The 16,557-nt window shown below is 39.1% G+C and overlaps 1 protein-coding gene across 1 annotated transcript in view; it reads right to left on the reverse strand.

Annotated features, from left to right (window-relative positions):
- TAX1BP1 (Tax1 binding protein 1) overlaps positions 1–14,775 on the reverse strand; it is an 88,503-nt gene extending 73,728 nt beyond the window's left edge. The window contains exons 1-2 of the mRNA XM_082661957.1: positions 14,654–14,775; positions 7,102–7,270 (exon numbers count right to left, since the gene is read on the reverse strand). Of these exons, the coding sequence (XP_082518083.1) occupies positions 7,102–7,263 (162 nt within the window). The 5' untranslated portion in view covers positions 7,264–7,270; positions 14,654–14,775. The remainder of the gene's footprint in view (positions 1–7,101; positions 7,271–14,653) is intronic.
- Between the last annotated feature and the right edge of the window lie 1,782 nt (positions 14,776–16,557).

Raw genomic sequence — 16,557 nt, forward strand, 5'->3', positions numbered from 1 at the left:
CTAGATGACGAACATAAAAGCAGCACTTGGCAGAGGGCCTGACCCGTGATGGGCACTCCATAAATGGTAGTTTTTGCAAGCACAGTATACTGCAGTGATTAAGAGCATAGGAAGTAAGGTCAGACTGCCAAAAAAGATCACTTACTGGCTAAAATGACTTCAGACAAGTTATTTCTGTTCCCTCCTCTTTAAAATGGAGATAAAGGCTTATACGTGTATTAAATGAGATACGGCACCGTAGTGGCACCTGGCACAGTGCCTAGCACATTAGTGTTCATTAAACGTTACCATTCATTAATACCCAAGGGGACACAATGTATTAGGGAGAGTGATCTTGACTCTAAAATATTCTGTCTCTCATTCCATATCCCCCAGTGCTTCTATCATCTCCTGAAAAGGAGCCTATTTGAAGTTTTTCCCAAAAGATACACCTGGTACAAGTCATACCTTGCATTCTTTGTCCCTGTCCATATGGTGGTCTTGAAAGGAATATCAATACTACCCAGAGCTACATCTTTCTTGAAAAAAATCTCCCTAAGGCTCTACCTGGACCAGGTGGTCAAAAGACATGCTAAGTGTACCATTTATTTGTGATGGCTGACATGCAAAACTGCTAATGTCAGAATTATAGATACCTGATTCAAGTGGCAGTGGGAATAGCAGTAACAGATACAGTTCACTGTTCGTTTTGGAATAAATATTACCCTCATCTTACAAATTAAGAAACTAGTAAATGGCAGAGTCAGAATCTGAACCTGAAGTTCAAGCTCTTAACCACCAGGACACTACTCACTCTCCTCCTAGCAGGATATAAAATACTCTCATACTTTCTGAAATTCCACTTCCTTCCTTCCAACACTGAGTCAATGACTATACAATTCTTAAAAGAACTGCACGTTTTTGGATTGGGTTGTTTGTTTTTTTTGTTATTGAGCTGCATGAGCTGCTTGTAAATTTTGGAGATTAATCCTTTGTCAGTTGCTTAATTTGCAAATATTTTCTCCCATTCTCAGGGTTGTCTTTTGGTCTTGTTTATGGTTTCCTTTGCTGTGCAAAAGCTTTGAAGTTTCATTAGGTCCCATTTGTTTTTGTTTTTATTTCCATTTCTCTAGGAGGTGGGTCAAAAAGGATATTGCTGTGATTTATGTCATAGAGTGTTCTGCCTATGCTTTCCTCTAAGAGTTTGATAGTTTCTGGCCTTACATTTAGGTCTTTAATCCATTTTGAGCTTATTTTTGTGTATGGTGTTAGGGAGTGTTCTAATCTCATACTTTTACATGTACCTGTCCAGCTTTCCCAGCACCATTTATTGAAGGGGCTGTCTTTTCTCCACCGTATATTCTTGCTTCCTTTATCAAAGATAAGGTGACCATATGTGCATGGGTTTACCTCTGGGCTTTCTATCCTGTTCCATTGATCTATATTTCTGTTTTTGTGCCAGTACCATACTGTCTTGATTACTGTAGCTTTGTAGTATAGTCTGAAGTCAATAGACACTTCTCCAAAGAAGATATACAGATTGCCAACAAACACATGAAAGAATGCTCAACATCATTAATCATTAGAGAAATGCAAATCAAAACTATAAGGAGAGCTTCCCTGGTGGCACAGTGGTTAAGAATCCGCCTGCCAATGCAGGGGTCATGGGTTCGAGCCCTGGTCTGGGAAGATCCCACATGCTGCAGAGCAACTAAGCCTGTGCGCCACAACTACTGAGCCTGCGCTCTAGAGCCCCCAAGCCACAACTACTGAGCACATGTGTCACAACTACTGAAGCCCTTGCGCCTAGAGCGTATGCTCTGCAACAAGAGAAGCCATTGCAATGAGAAGCCTGTGCACCTCAACGAAGAGTAGCCCCTACTCACAACTAGAGAAAGCCTGCGCAGAGCAACAAAGACCCAATGCAGCCAAAAATAAATAAAATAAATAAATAAATTTATTAAAAAAAAAAAACTACAATGAGATATCATCTCACACCAGTCAGAATGGCCCTCATCAAAAAATCTAGAAACAATAAATGCTGGAGAGGGTGTGGAGAAAAGAGAACCCTCTTGCACTGCTGGTGGGAATGTGAATTGGTACAGCCACTATGGAGAACAGTATGGAGGTTCCTTAAAAAACTAAAAATAGAACTACCATACTACCCAACAATCCTACTACTGGGCATATACCCTGAGCAAACCATAATTCAAAAAGAGTCATGTACCAATATGTTCATTGCAGCTCTATTTACAATAGCCAGGACATGGAAGCAACCTAAGTGTCCATCAACAGATGAATGGATAAAGATGATGTGGCACATATATACAATGGAATATTACTCAGCCATAAAAAAAAGAAAACTGAGTTATTTGTAGTGAGGTAGATGGACCTAGAGTCTGTCATACAGAGTGAAGTAAGTCAGAAAGAGAAAAGCAAATACTGTATGCTAACACATACATATGGAATCTAAAAAAAAGTGGTCCTGATGAACCTAGGGGCAGGACAGAAATAAAGATGCAGACATAGAGAATGGACTTGAGGACACGGGGAGGGGGAAGGGTAAGCTGGGACAAAGTGAGAGAGTAGCACTGACATATATACACTACCAAGGTAAAATAGATAGCTAGTGGGAAGCAGCTGCATCGCATGGGGAGATCAACTCGGTGCTCTGTGACCACCTAGAGGGGTAGGATAGGGAGGGTAAGTGGGAGGGGATATGGGGATATATGTATACATATAGCTGATTTACTTTGTTATAGAGCAGAAATTAACACAACATTGTAAAGCAATTGTACTCCAATAAAGATGTTAAAAAAAAAAAAAGAAAAGAAAATCTCCAACACAGTCTACATCCCTTGCCTGGCTTCACTCATTCCCCTACCCAACTTGGACTTCATGGTCAATTAATCATTTCAATAATAATGCACCCAAAACCACCCTAGTATCCTTTGTCCTCTTGACCTCCCTTCCCAAATTCCCAGTCTGAATGATACCCACTTTTGGAATTCTTCACTCAATTCTAGGTGCTCAATCTCTCTAGACAAACTCACAAAATGGCTGCTCAGAAATCTCCTGGTTAACCTACTCCAATTCCCTCTGACATTCTTCCACAGTAGCAAGACCATATCTTCTCCATACTCAAGCCCTCCCCAACTCAGCACATGACCTTGCTCCTCATTACTGAGTGTACTCAATAAATGAGTTCCAGTCCCAATTCATTCAATTAATAGCTGACAAACCCTATAGATGCCTCTTACAGATTATTACCCACAACTGATTCCCTTCTCTAAGGCTTGATCTCACTTAGAAAATGAAGATGGTCTAAACATTCTCTCTGGGACTTCCCTGGTGGCGCAGTGGTTAAGAATCCGCCTGCCAATGCAGGGGACACGGGTTTGAGCCCTGGTCTGGGAAGATCCCATATGCCACGGAACAACTAAGCCCGTGTGCCATAACTACTGAGCCTGTGCTCTAGAGCCCACGAACCACAACTACTGAGACCAAGTGCCACAACTACTGAAGCCTGTGCACCTAGAGCCCGTGCTCCACAACAAGAGAAGCCACCACAATGAGAAGCCCACGTACCGCAACGAAGAGCAGCCCCCGCTCGTCAAAACTAGAGAAAGCCTGCGCGCAGCAACGAAGACCCAACGCAGCCAAAAATAAATAATAAATTTATAAAAAAAAAAAAACCATTCTCTCTACCTCCATTCTTTTCTAATTCCAATTTATCTTATTCAGCACTAGGAGATTAAAGTTCACCTCTAAACTCTATTACTCTCTGCTTAAAAATTATTCCTCAGCTAAATATTAAAGCAATCTACGTGATCCAAACTAACTTTTCCCATTTTCTAAACCTGGTACCTGTCCCAGGAAAATTAAATTCCTTAACACTCTCTCAAGCACACAACACACTTTCCCTTCATTCCTTCCCCTTAAAATTACTACCTGGGCACTTTCTCCCTGCCTACCTTGTCAATATCATATCTATCAAAATCATTCTGGACAGCAATCAATTTGCAGTACATGTCAAGTGTTTAAAAACATTCAATGCTGGGCTTCCCTGGTGGCGCAGTGGTTGAGAGTCCACCTGCCGATGCAGGGGACACGGGTTCGTGCCCTGGTTCGGGAAGATCCCACATGCCATGGAGCGGCTAGGCCCGTGAGCCATGGCCGCTGAGCCTGCGCGTCCGGAGCCTGTGCTCCACAACGGGAGAGGCCACAACAGGGAGAGGCCCGCGTACCGCAAAAAAAAAAAAAAAAGACATTCAATGCTGGGCTTCCCTGGTGGCGCAGTGGTTGAGAGTCCACCTGCCGATGCAGGGGACACGGGTTCGTGCCCCAGTCTGGGAAGATCCCACAGGCCGCAGAGCGGCTGGGCCCGTGAGCCATGGCCGCTGAGCCTGTGTATCCGGAACCTGTGCTCCGCAACGGGAGAGGCCGCAACAGTGAGAGGCCCGCATACCGCAAAAAAAATAAAAAAATAAGAATAAAAAAAATTCAATGCTATAAACATGGCAATTCCACTTCCAAGAACTTATCCTATGAAATACAATGACAAACAAAATAAAAACAGATACAGAGATCTATATTAAGCATTGTTTAATGGTAAACATTTGGAAACATTTCCATGAATTCCACAATGCATCAACAGCATGTGTGTATACTTTATTACATACAAAGTATGTGTATAATTATTAATTATAGATATATGCCAATATGTTAACAATGCTTATTCTAGGTAAGCATTAAAATAGTATTAAAACATGATCTATTTTCTTCCTTGAGTCTTCCTGTATATTTCAAAATTTTTAGTACATGCTTAAACTTCCCACTAAGTTTTAAGTATTATCCAGGCAAAAAAGATGGAAAGGGTATTCTATACAAACTTATTTATCATGTATGTATTTATGTAAGTATTACTGCTTGGAGAAAAGTTACGGTCCTTGGAGTACACAAGTTAAGAGATAATAGTTTAACGTTATCAAAGCCAAAAAATAAGCAGGCAATGACAAAAAAGGAAGCTATAAATCAAGTCGTATAAAGGAGCCCTATTTGGCACACTAAGTTATTTGGTCTTGCCATTATCCCATAGAGGATGAAGAACCACTTAAACAAGAGGAAGATATGTTCAGATTTTCATTTTCTATTATAGTTTATATAGAGCAGTTTGAAGAACAAATAGAAGAATGAAAGAAAGCAGGGAAAACAGGTGACCTATTGCAATCATCTTAGAAATCAATAAGGAGGGCATGAACTAGGGCTGTGATATTAAAAATGCATTAATAGGTAGGCAGGAAAATAGATAGAATTGGTGTTTGGCTGGATTTGAAGAGAAATTCATAAGCTTTTGGCTTAAACAATAGGCCATTAACTAAAAATGGGGAGAAAAAAAAGGAAGACATAAATTAGTCTGAAAGAAAACCGTGAAGATTCATCTTCTTGAAATACAATTTATCACACATCAGCCTCCACACCTACATATGCAGACTTCCCACTGCCCATATGGAAAAGTCTGCAAATTGTTTAGCCTAACACTGAAGATCCTCCATGGCAAGACTGACGCTTAACTTCATCTCCCTCCACTTCCCTAAATTACGTTTATGTTCTAGTTAAACTAATTCATTCTCATGAACATTCTCACCCCGGTGCCTCTGCTTAAGCCATTTTCCTGCCAGGAATGCCCTTCCCTTCCCTCAATCTCATTACCCTGCTCTATTCTTCCTCTCTGACTCATTCTTGCAGAAAATGCCAATTCTTAGTATCTTTAACTTGCTATTCATCTCTTACATAAAATTTAAACTGATACTGATTTCATAAAAAGCTTACAATGAAGCTTTTGGAATCCATACTGGAATCCACATTGGAATCTAACAAGCCTTAAAAAAAAAAATTAAATAAAGAGTAAATGACTCATCTATCCAGCAACACCAGGGATAAGGGATTCAATTCAAAAAGGAACTGAGGGCTTTCCTGCTGGCACAGTGGCTGAGAGTCCGCCTGCTGATGCAGGGGACACGGGTTCGCGCCCTGGTCCGGGAAGATCCCACATGCTGCGGAGCGGCTGGGCCCGCTGAGCCTGCGCGTCTGGAGCCTGTGCTCCGCAACGGGAGAGGCCACAACAGTGAGAGGCCCGTGTACCGCAAAAAAAAAAAAAAAAGGAACTGAAATATCATTAAATGCCAAAACTCTGTTTTGTCCAATATAGTTTTTCTGCCCTCCTCACTCTATTAGGCCAGACTTTCACTTCTAAGTACTTTACATGTGCCTAATTCTAGCGGCTACTCTTATTTCTTTCTACTTTGCTATTTAACTTATACAGACCACACAATCAAAATTTCAAGACCTAATGGTCTTGATTTTAATAAATCACATCTAAAATAAAATAAATTGATTCTTAGGGAGAATCTAAAGTAACCAAGGAGAAAAGTAAGTTTTACTGTTTAGACATTTATGACACTATTTTGACTGTTCAAAGGACCTTCGTATGTTTTGGTTCTCCATTACATCCTCAGGAACTGAAATTGCCAAAAAACTTCCAACACTTTAATGATCATTTCAATGTAATTTTCAAGCATATAGTACACAAAATGATTGGCAAAATATTAGAACTGGGACTCTTGCTATCAAAGAATTTACTATTTAGTCATGTAAAACAGAATACTCTTATAAAAGCATAAGACAATATAAGGAATATTTAAACAATGCAGGACAATAGAAGAGATAATAACATAGTTGTAGAGCTATACAAAATTAATTACAAATGACAAGATAGTAAATGATATAGTAACCCAAAGGAAAAGATCATGTTTTTTAGGTAAGGAATGGAGAAAACAGAAGAAGAAAAAACAAAAAGATTTGAAAAAATTTCTGTAAGAACTTAAGTTGAACCTTTTAATCATAGAGAGGAAAGTGTGCTGAACTGAAGGTCATAACATTTGTTGTACACTACCCTGCACTATTAAATATTTCATGTTTACACAATGTTTTACATTTGATGTTTACAAAAATGACCCTTAAAGTAGAGTTAAGACAAGACTAGTATAAACTACTTGTCAACCTCTTAAGAAGAAAATAAAGAGTACCTACATGGAAGAAATATGGAGAAAGTCCTCTTACCTTGAATATACCAACCCAATCTTTTGGATGGGGATGGATATATGGAGTTAAGGTATAATGACATTCTAGGTGTGCATTAGGAAGATAGCTCTTGGCCACATTTTGAAAGATGACATGGGCAAAGTTGGAAGTCTGCAGTGGAACTTCTTGAAAGGATGTCATTGCGAATCTGAAACAAGTAAATCATACAAATTTAATGATACCAACTAAGAAAAAACTCATACCTTCAGAAAATACATAACATTTAATGCAAATTACATGGATATTTTCATACCATAATTACTGAAAAGACATACTTTTATATTATATTTATATTATATTGTAAATATAATATATTTAATACTGGAACTCCTTCTTAAAAATGTGATTAAAGGGAATTCTGGTGGTCCTGTGGCTAAGACTCCACGCTCCCAATGCAGGGGGCCTGGGTTTGATCCCTGGTCAGGGAACTAGATCCCACATGCCACAACTAAGAGTTCACATGCCGCAACTAAGACCTGGCACAGCCATATAAATAAATAAATTTTTTTTAATGTGATTAAATATAAAAATACAAACTGAGAAGTAACTAACTTATAATATGGCTCAGAAGGTTACATGAGTTAAAAAAATATTTATTTATTTATATATGGCTGTGTTGGGTCTGTTGCTGTGCGCGGGCTTTCTCTAATTGCGTTGAGTAGGGGCTACTCTTCGCTGCGGCACGTGGGCTTCTTATTGCGGTGGCTTCTCTTGTTGCAGAGCATGGGCTCTAGGCATGCAGGCTTCAGTAGTTGTGGCATTGGGCTCAGTAGTTGTGGCTCGCAGGCTCCAGAGCGCAGGCTCAGTAGTTGTGGTGCACGGGCTTAGTTGCTCCGTGGCATGTGAGATATTCCTGGACCAGGGCTCGAACCCGTGTCCCATGCGTTGGCAGGCGAATTCTTAACCACTGCGCGACCAGGGAAGTCCCGAGTTAAAAAATTTTAAAAACCAAAATCAAAAACAAACTCTCAACTCTCCTGCAAAGCCTAACCCTCTGCTTCTTTTGCAACCGAAACCAAATGAGCCAGCAGTGTTTCCATGTTGAACTCTTGAACTTCATCATTTTCCTCCCTAATCTGATCCATCCCGTCCCTCCCCTAGGCTCCTGTAACTGATGCTAACCTCTCTGTGCCTGCATTCCTGACCCACACTCATGATCGCCTGGACCAGCTTTTTCTCAACCCTGGCTAGATATCAGAATCATTAGGGGTCTTAAAAAAGAAAAAGAAAAGACAATGAATTTCCGGAAATGGGACCTGGGCGCACACATGCATGTGTGTGTATATCCAAGCATTTTTTTTTAAGCCTCCCCAAGTAATCTCAATCCTGTATACAGCCAGGATAGAGAACTACTACTTAGACTCTGACCCAACCCAACAATTTAAGTCTCCATTAGCAAATCTCACTTAGATTCCCAGACCTAGGCTGTCTTCTTGGGCTTCTGGTTCATACTTGTTCAAATCTCTCAAATGATGTAAAATCTCAGTTGGTCTACTTGAAATAGTTCAGAGCCTATTTGTTCCTCTCTACCTATACCAATTCTACCCTTTCATCCTACCTTGACTTCCAGTATTATTGTACAGTTTCCATACATTCACTGATTAAAAATAAATGTATTTTTAAATGTATAGTCTAAATGAAACACATACTGTTGAGAATCTATTATAGATTCAGTGAATGCTCACTGGTTTAGTGAACACCAAGCACCAGCTAGCAGATGAATGGTAAAAGTCGCCTATAAAAATCTGCAAGACCCAAATGTTTTCCGTATCTTGTGCTCTACTTTTGAGAAAAATGATACAACTGAGGATTTACTCAAAAAATATATCTCTGTACAGTGTGTCACAGACTCAGTACAGTCATTGATCCTACAGTACCACATCAGAAACAATGACACTGACACTATGGCACTTAACTTCTGAGTCATCAAAACAGGAATCTCTGTAAACAATGAGAAAAACTGGGACAAGAATTTGCTGACCAAATTATTCTAACTTACTTCACAAATCTATGAATTTTCTACAGGACAAGCACAGAAGTAACACTACTCACTTTTTTTTTTTTTTTTTGCCACGCTGCATGGCTTATGGGATCTTAGTTCCCTGACCAGGGACTGAACCTGGGCCACAGCACTGAAAGTGCCGAGTCCTAACCACTGGACCACCAAGGAATTCCCAAAACTACTCACATTTTAACAATTACTAAGAAGTCTTTATTGCTAGGAAAATCTAAGACAATATGCTTTTACAAATGTTTCTTTTGCTGATCTGTTTGAAATACTAAGGCAAATTTTTAAAGTTCTGAAATAAACACTTTAAAAAATGTCTACTTTTCCTCTTATGTGTTCTCTGCTTCTGTTATGGTCAAAATACTGCTTTGTACTTACAGGACACACAATATACTAGACATCCCATAAAGAGACAGTCAATCATCAACCTGGAAGCCACTGTGGTAGAATTCCAGGCTGGATGTCTGTCAGCCTCTCCCCACCTGAGGTTTGCCAGGATTCCAAGGTAAAGAGAATGCATTCAGTAATAAACCTCCTGTACCTCTGCACTAACAAAAAGGCTTTATTACCAGCGACCCTACTTCACAGAAGGACTTAACAGTTAATACTCTCCAGCTGGTAACCCAAAGCCTTCAGGAAAGTGAAAAGGTAGCACAAACGGTAGAAACTGCCTAAAGTAAGTGAAGAGTTCTACTACTTTGTTTCTTTGAATAGTCTGAGCAAATATGGGCTCAAGGGGATGTCATGATGTTAATGAAGTCACTAATGATAATCTCCTTTCAAGTCAGTGGCTTCCTTAAAAAAAAAAAAACAAAAAACAAACCCTTGATTCTGGTTTTGAAAAAAATGTTCACTATTGGTTATAAAATACCCGAGAGAGACTATAGTTAACTGATGAACCAAACTCTTTCAGATAACAACTACCAAAACTGAGGCAAGTGAATCAGTAATGTTTTTGTATGAAGAGAGTGAATATTTAAGTTTCTCTGAGACAGATATTCAGTAAGGAGAAAATAAGGCTAGCTTAGGATGAATTTCCCATGCTTTTAATTAAAAGCCATTTAAGAATGAAACTTTTTTCATAAAACTTGTTTCCTAAAGTAAACTAAACAAACAAAGCAGTAATTATTTGTTATAAAACAAGGTAGTGGAGTTTAAACTTTTGTTTAACCTCAATTACAACAGTGTTTAAAAATCGATAATCCAACCTTAGACTTTTACTTCACTGAAAAGTTTTTAAGGTATAAAATAGCATTAAGGTATACACATATGTATTTATATATGCACATGTGTATACATGCTTATAAATGCATCAAAAGGGACTCAAAAAGCACACATCATACAATATTTACTCATGAGGGCTATGTGTGAAAGGAGAACTTAAGAGGACCTTAACTTTTAACTCAACTGACTGAATTTTTACCAGTATATTTAATGTATTCTTTTCATTATTTTAAATAAACACATCAACATGAAATTTCATTTTTAAACCCTCTCCCCAAAATTCAAGTTTTTAATATAAATCCCTAACATCAGACTTTAAATATATTCACGATGCTTACAAATCTTTATAGCATGATAATCTGTAATTATCCCATTAATAACCTTCATTAATCTCTCACCAACACTCCAACCTTTTTAAACATTTCAATGCAACTATAACTATAGAAATATTTTACAAAAGTCATTCCATTCTCATTATTACTTTTTAATTAATTTTCCAATACAGCTTCTAGTCATAAAAAAGTTAACATGGATAAATGTAATCTGAATGTAATTACAACATGAATCAACTTATTTTAAACAGTAAAATATCTAATTCCCATACAGTTCCTGTTTCACTCTTCACACAGATAGGAAACAGAGTGAAAAGATGGGCAAGCTTATAAAAATGTTGAAATTCACTGAGAATGCTAATGTATCAAGATGATTCACAGGCAGATTTATACACTACACACATGCTCACAGGCACACACAAAGACCCGCACACACACAGACCCACACACCACCCAGTGGAGAAGTAATACACAAAGTCACTGCATCACCTTGTGGTAATGCTTGGGAAGTGTAGCTTCACTAACATCCTGAGTAAAGAAAAAACTGCCTCAGTTGGAGACAGGAAATACAGCCCCCACCACAAAAGGAAGTGGAACAAGCTTTACCATATCAAATTTTGTTTCCCATTCTCTAAAGTAAAGTACACCTCTAGAAACATGCGTACATTAAGACGTAAGCGAAGAATTAGTAAAAGTTTTCTAATTAAGGAAACAGACAAAAAAACCCAAAATAAATGAACGAAACCAAACCTGGATATACGAAGAACAAGAGTAGGGGCGGGGCGGGGGGGGGGGCCGGATATAAGTAAAGGGTACCAACTCTTCGATGGAGGATGGAAACTAAAGTTTTGGTGGTAAATATGCTGTAGTGTATACAGAAGTAGAAATACAATGTTATATACATGAAACTAATATAATATAAACCAATGTTACATCAATTAAAAATATTAATAAATAAAAAACAAAGATATGTGAGAACAGTAAAAAAAAAAAAAAAAAAAAAAAAAAAAGGACCAGACAGATTTGGCTGGGAAACAAAGTCTGAAATACATGCTGCCTTGCAGTGCCCTCTCCCATGTTTCCTACTTTATTCCCCAAAGTTCTAACATCTCTAGAGTTCCTTTTATGTGTTATGCTGTAAACTTTGGTCTACAGTCCAATTTTGTTATTTTTGAGGATTCATCAATACCTAAGGAAAAAATAACTAATATGCAGTGGTCACTCAGTTAAGTAGCTAGAATAAATTTGGGGGGTGAAGGGTGAGGATTTCAATGTTATCTTTACTTCTTCCTCTTGGAACTTTTTCAAGCCCAAACCAGATCTGGCTTTTGTGGTAGTATTTTTCCAGTGGCTCCTGATACACATTTTATTTAACTAGCCCAAAATGTGTAAGCCTTAATCAAATAAAGTAGGAAACTGACCATATTAAGAATTTGTGCATTAAATGTCCAGAATCAAATTAAGGTTTCTAATTTAGATAAATATTGTATATAATTTGTCAATTCTAACACTTAGAATTCAAAAAGAAGTAAGGTAATTTTGTTCTATGTGATAATATTATTATGGTGACTGTATTTCTTTTAAAGTCCTTACCAGTTAAAGACGGACGGTAAACTAATTATAGGTGAAATATCCTGTTGTCCAGGATTTGCTTTAAAAACTCCAGGGGAAAAAATAAATGTGCTGACAGTGTAATAAACCAAGGTTAGCAAAATAGTGGTTCCTTTAACTGTTTGTTCTCCTTCTGGGTATTTTGAAAATTTCCATAATAAAAGTTAGTAAAACCAAAGTAGACAAAAATTAGTAATAAAAACTCACATATGACCTTCTGCAATAGAAACACATTACACATAGTGGTTGACAAACTTAGTGAAAGTTTCTTAAAATATTCAGTTTAAACTATATGAACTTTTAAATTAATCTCCGAACTTCAGTCCTGGAGGAAACTGAACATCTGAAGGGAAAAAATACATCTGATATTCTAATAGCTTCCAATTATTTATACTTCAGCTCAAACAAAGACTATCAGCTGGTTTACAGACCAGAAAAATATTATCAGCAATCCTTCCCGGAGGCAGAAGCAAATCCACCAATCTGTCAATTTGCACTCTTACAGTCCTCCCAATCTCCAGAATGATTTACAACTGAGTACCACTATACTCTGCCCAGGTGTCACTCACACCACTTTAATTTTTAGATTGTTTTAAAAGTTGGTTTCTAAAAAGCTATGATCTTGGCTTTTTATTATATTAGAGGGGAGGGTATCTTTACCTTCTTGTAAGAGTTTATTTGGGGCAAAATAAACTTTAAAAGGCTAGAAGTGGATACAGCCAAAATTTTACTTAGTAACATACAAATTCCAAAAGAATGCAATCCAATAAACTTCACGTGAGGCAATTCCCCCAAAGCAGTAAAAAAGGAGCATAGTTACGATCCTTCATAAATATTTAACATCATTAAAACGGTTGAAATTTTAATTCCAAAATACCTGTTATTTTTGTTAAGGAAAAGATATTTACTGGTTAAGTCTACACAAATGTCTGCAGCCATAATTGTAAACAGCGGTGTGCAATTTAACAATGTGATGACTAGAAAACGTAATCAAGTAATCCTTCAAGAAATCAAGTTTATCCTTGATAAGAACGAAAGGAAGGCCTGGCCTCAGCCCCTTTTCTATACCCAAATAGCACTCTGAGGGTAATCAGCCCATTTTTTTAGATTAACATGTTACTCAAATGATCTCTTTAAATACTTTGGGAATTGCGCTCCAAAATTATAATTAGTAATTGTTGCATGCAGCTTGTAGAAATTCTACGATGAGCGGAATGAAGAATCGAAAACAAGATTTATTTTCCCATCCCTGACACAATAGCAATTCATAACTACTTTGTGAAACCTAAAAATATATGTAGAGACGCAAGAGGGAAGAGATATGGGGACATATAACTGATTCACTTTGTTATAAAGCAGAAACTAACACACAATTGTAAAGCAATTATACTCCAATAAAGATGTTAAAAAAATTAAAAAATCAAAATCAAAAAAATATATATATGTAGAAAGTCAAATGTCACGGCGTTCTCAAACGAAATTATTACCAATAAGGTAATATATCTTTATCAGTACACACACACGCACACTAATCTCTTAACAAAGATTCCCCGAAACGACAAGCGCCTGTCGGGACTTGTCCACAACCTGCGGACCTCCGGGGGTGTTGGGAAGGGACAGTTGTGAAATCAAGAAAAATTGCCTAAGCAAAGTGAAACGTGACTCTCCTCGGAATATTTAAGATCCCTCGAGCACTAGGCGTAAGGCCATTTATAAACAGACAAGAAAGCATTCACTAATTCTGCAGCCCAGGTGAAGTCGGAGAACCAGCCCAAACCGCTAACTCCGCCCACGGCCCGCAGTCAGTCTCCGCCTCCTAATCCATGGCGACTCAAACCAAAACACTTGGGCTTCATTATGCACGGGCAAACCCGAGCGTCCCATCACGACACGACCTAGATGTTTTCCCAAGCTTACCTGCCCCGGCAGCACACACGCTGCCCTCCAAATACTCACCTTAGAGTGGAGCCTCGGGCAAGGCACTTTCTTCTCCGGGGGTCCCCCGCGTCACTCGCCCCCCCCCCGCCAAAGGGCCCACGTCCCACACGGCTCCCCCAAACAGAGAAAGCCTATCCAGGGCCTCCCCACCGTGTGGGGCGGCCACCCGTTGCTTTTTCCAACTCCACTGCTAACCGAAGTTGCCCACACCACCGTCACAATCGCAGTCCGGGAGAAAAGGTTTGTCGTCGGGAAGGAAAGCATCGTCATTCGGCAGCACCGTCACCACGGAGACCGTTCCCGAGACCGACCAGGCCCCTAGACGCTAGAGCAGAGGGACGTATCACGAGCCCCCAGATAGCTCCAGCGGGCGTCCGCCCCGCACAAGGCGCTGGGGCGGGCCGAGGAAGGCACTTACCGAGTGAGGAACTCTTGAGGAGAGGGGAATGTTAGACAGGCTTCCGAGCCTGAGCCGCCATCAGCCGCCGAGCCTCTTCCGCCAGCACAGTCTCCCTCTACCGACCTGCTACACCTCCCCACAAGGCCAAAAGCCGGCGTTATGTCACTTCCGTCCACGGCCCGGCCCCTTCCGCCGCCGCCGCCGCCGCCGCCGAGCTGCGTCGGTCTGGGCCAATCGCTGAAACGCCAAGTTGGTCGCACGGTCTTTTAACCACCCTAGCTCCTGACGCCCTGCCATTGGATCCGAACAGATCCGAACCGGCCTTCTCCCTCGGCTCGGCTCTTCCTCCTCTTTCTTCTTCTTCGCCGTTTTCGCTCAGAGACCTTGTGGCAACCAAACAGGGTCCGTTTGGATAATGCATTTTTGACTTTTTAATTATTACTGTGGCCGAAAGTTAAGTAACTTACCAGTTAAGTGGAAGGGGTAGCCCTGAGGTGTATGAATTAGTACCATGTCATTGCCTGGATCTTTAAAAATCTATCTAAGCGAATCCATTTATTTTGTGGATCGGAAAGTAGAGAACCATAGAAGCAAAGGAGGATCACGCGGCTGGGGCGGCGACCGCTCCCTCCTGGGCTCTTTCCCAAGTCCTGGTTCATCCAGTCCGGGGCTTGCTTAACTACGAGGTTTTGTTCTCTGTAAATCCTCGGTTTCTCCTAGGAAATTTTCGGTTCTAATGCTCAGTGATTCTATTTCTGCTTGCTCCAGCACTGACCTCGTTCTATGAGTTGTTAAATCCTTTTGTTATGTTATTTTGTGTGCATGAATTTAGCCCTGTATTCTCCGTTCAATGATAATTTTTGAAGTCACTCTTTTATACATCTTACCCTCCTTAGAGTAGGCATTCAGTTTAAATTCTAACTCCTCGGAAGTAAGTGTGTTCTGTTCTAATTCACTATGTTCCTGTGTTGCCGTAAAGCCCTGATAAAATTTGCAACATCACCAATGAAGGAAGGATAATAAATTAGATCAAGTTAAACGTTGAAGCATCTTCTAAATTCAGAACATACAAAATCCTCTTCAATGTAATTTACTTCCACATATTTTAAGATTACAATGCCTTTGATAATATAGGTTCTTAATATCTGCTGACTGATTTGTTCCCTGTATATTGAAATCTTTGAACTACGTATTGTTCTGTATATCATATTTGATCATAGATTTCAGAAGACTCTTTACAGATCATTTAGTACCAATCTCCGTATTTTACCGATGAAGAAAATGGTGTGATAATATCAGTAATCACTCGTGTTACTGTTAGCAACCTTCTAGTAGTAGTCTGTGTCTCTTAGGTAAAGTAAATATAGGGCTTCCCTGGTGGTGCAGTGGTTAAAAATCTGCTTGCCAATGCAGGAGCTAAGGGTTTGAGCCCTGGTCTGGGTGAGCAACAAAGACCCAATGCAGCCAAAAATTAATTAATTAATTTTTTTAAAAATTCTTTTTTAAAATGTAAACACAGCAGTGAACTTTATAAGCACAGTTTTTCAGAAGTGTCACTCTTTGTATTTTTTAATCACATGATAATTTGCATGTAATAAATTTCTCATTACCACCAATTTTCAGTTAATGAAATCAGGGAAACAGTATGCTTAATAAAAACCATAATTGGAAAATATTTTTTGTGCAGGTATTTTTACTTTACTTTGTTATTTTTAGGAATTTCTTGAATTTTTAGACTTTATTTTCCCCATGAAGGTATTAGTTCAGGAATTTTAACTTGCTTTAATCCCTTTAATAATGATCCCATGAATTTTAGATGGTGTTTCTCCCAGCAAGGTAGATATATATCCCTTAAGTACTTAATTGAATTTTTTAAATTAGCCTATTATATGTACAACAGTGTACTAGGAGTATAAGGGATA

Source organism: Grampus griseus (genome assembly GCF_964374135.1).
Source record: "Grampus griseus genome assembly, chromosome: 9".
Classification (NCBI taxonomy): Eukaryota; Metazoa; Chordata; class Mammalia; order Artiodactyla; family Delphinidae; genus Grampus; species Grampus griseus.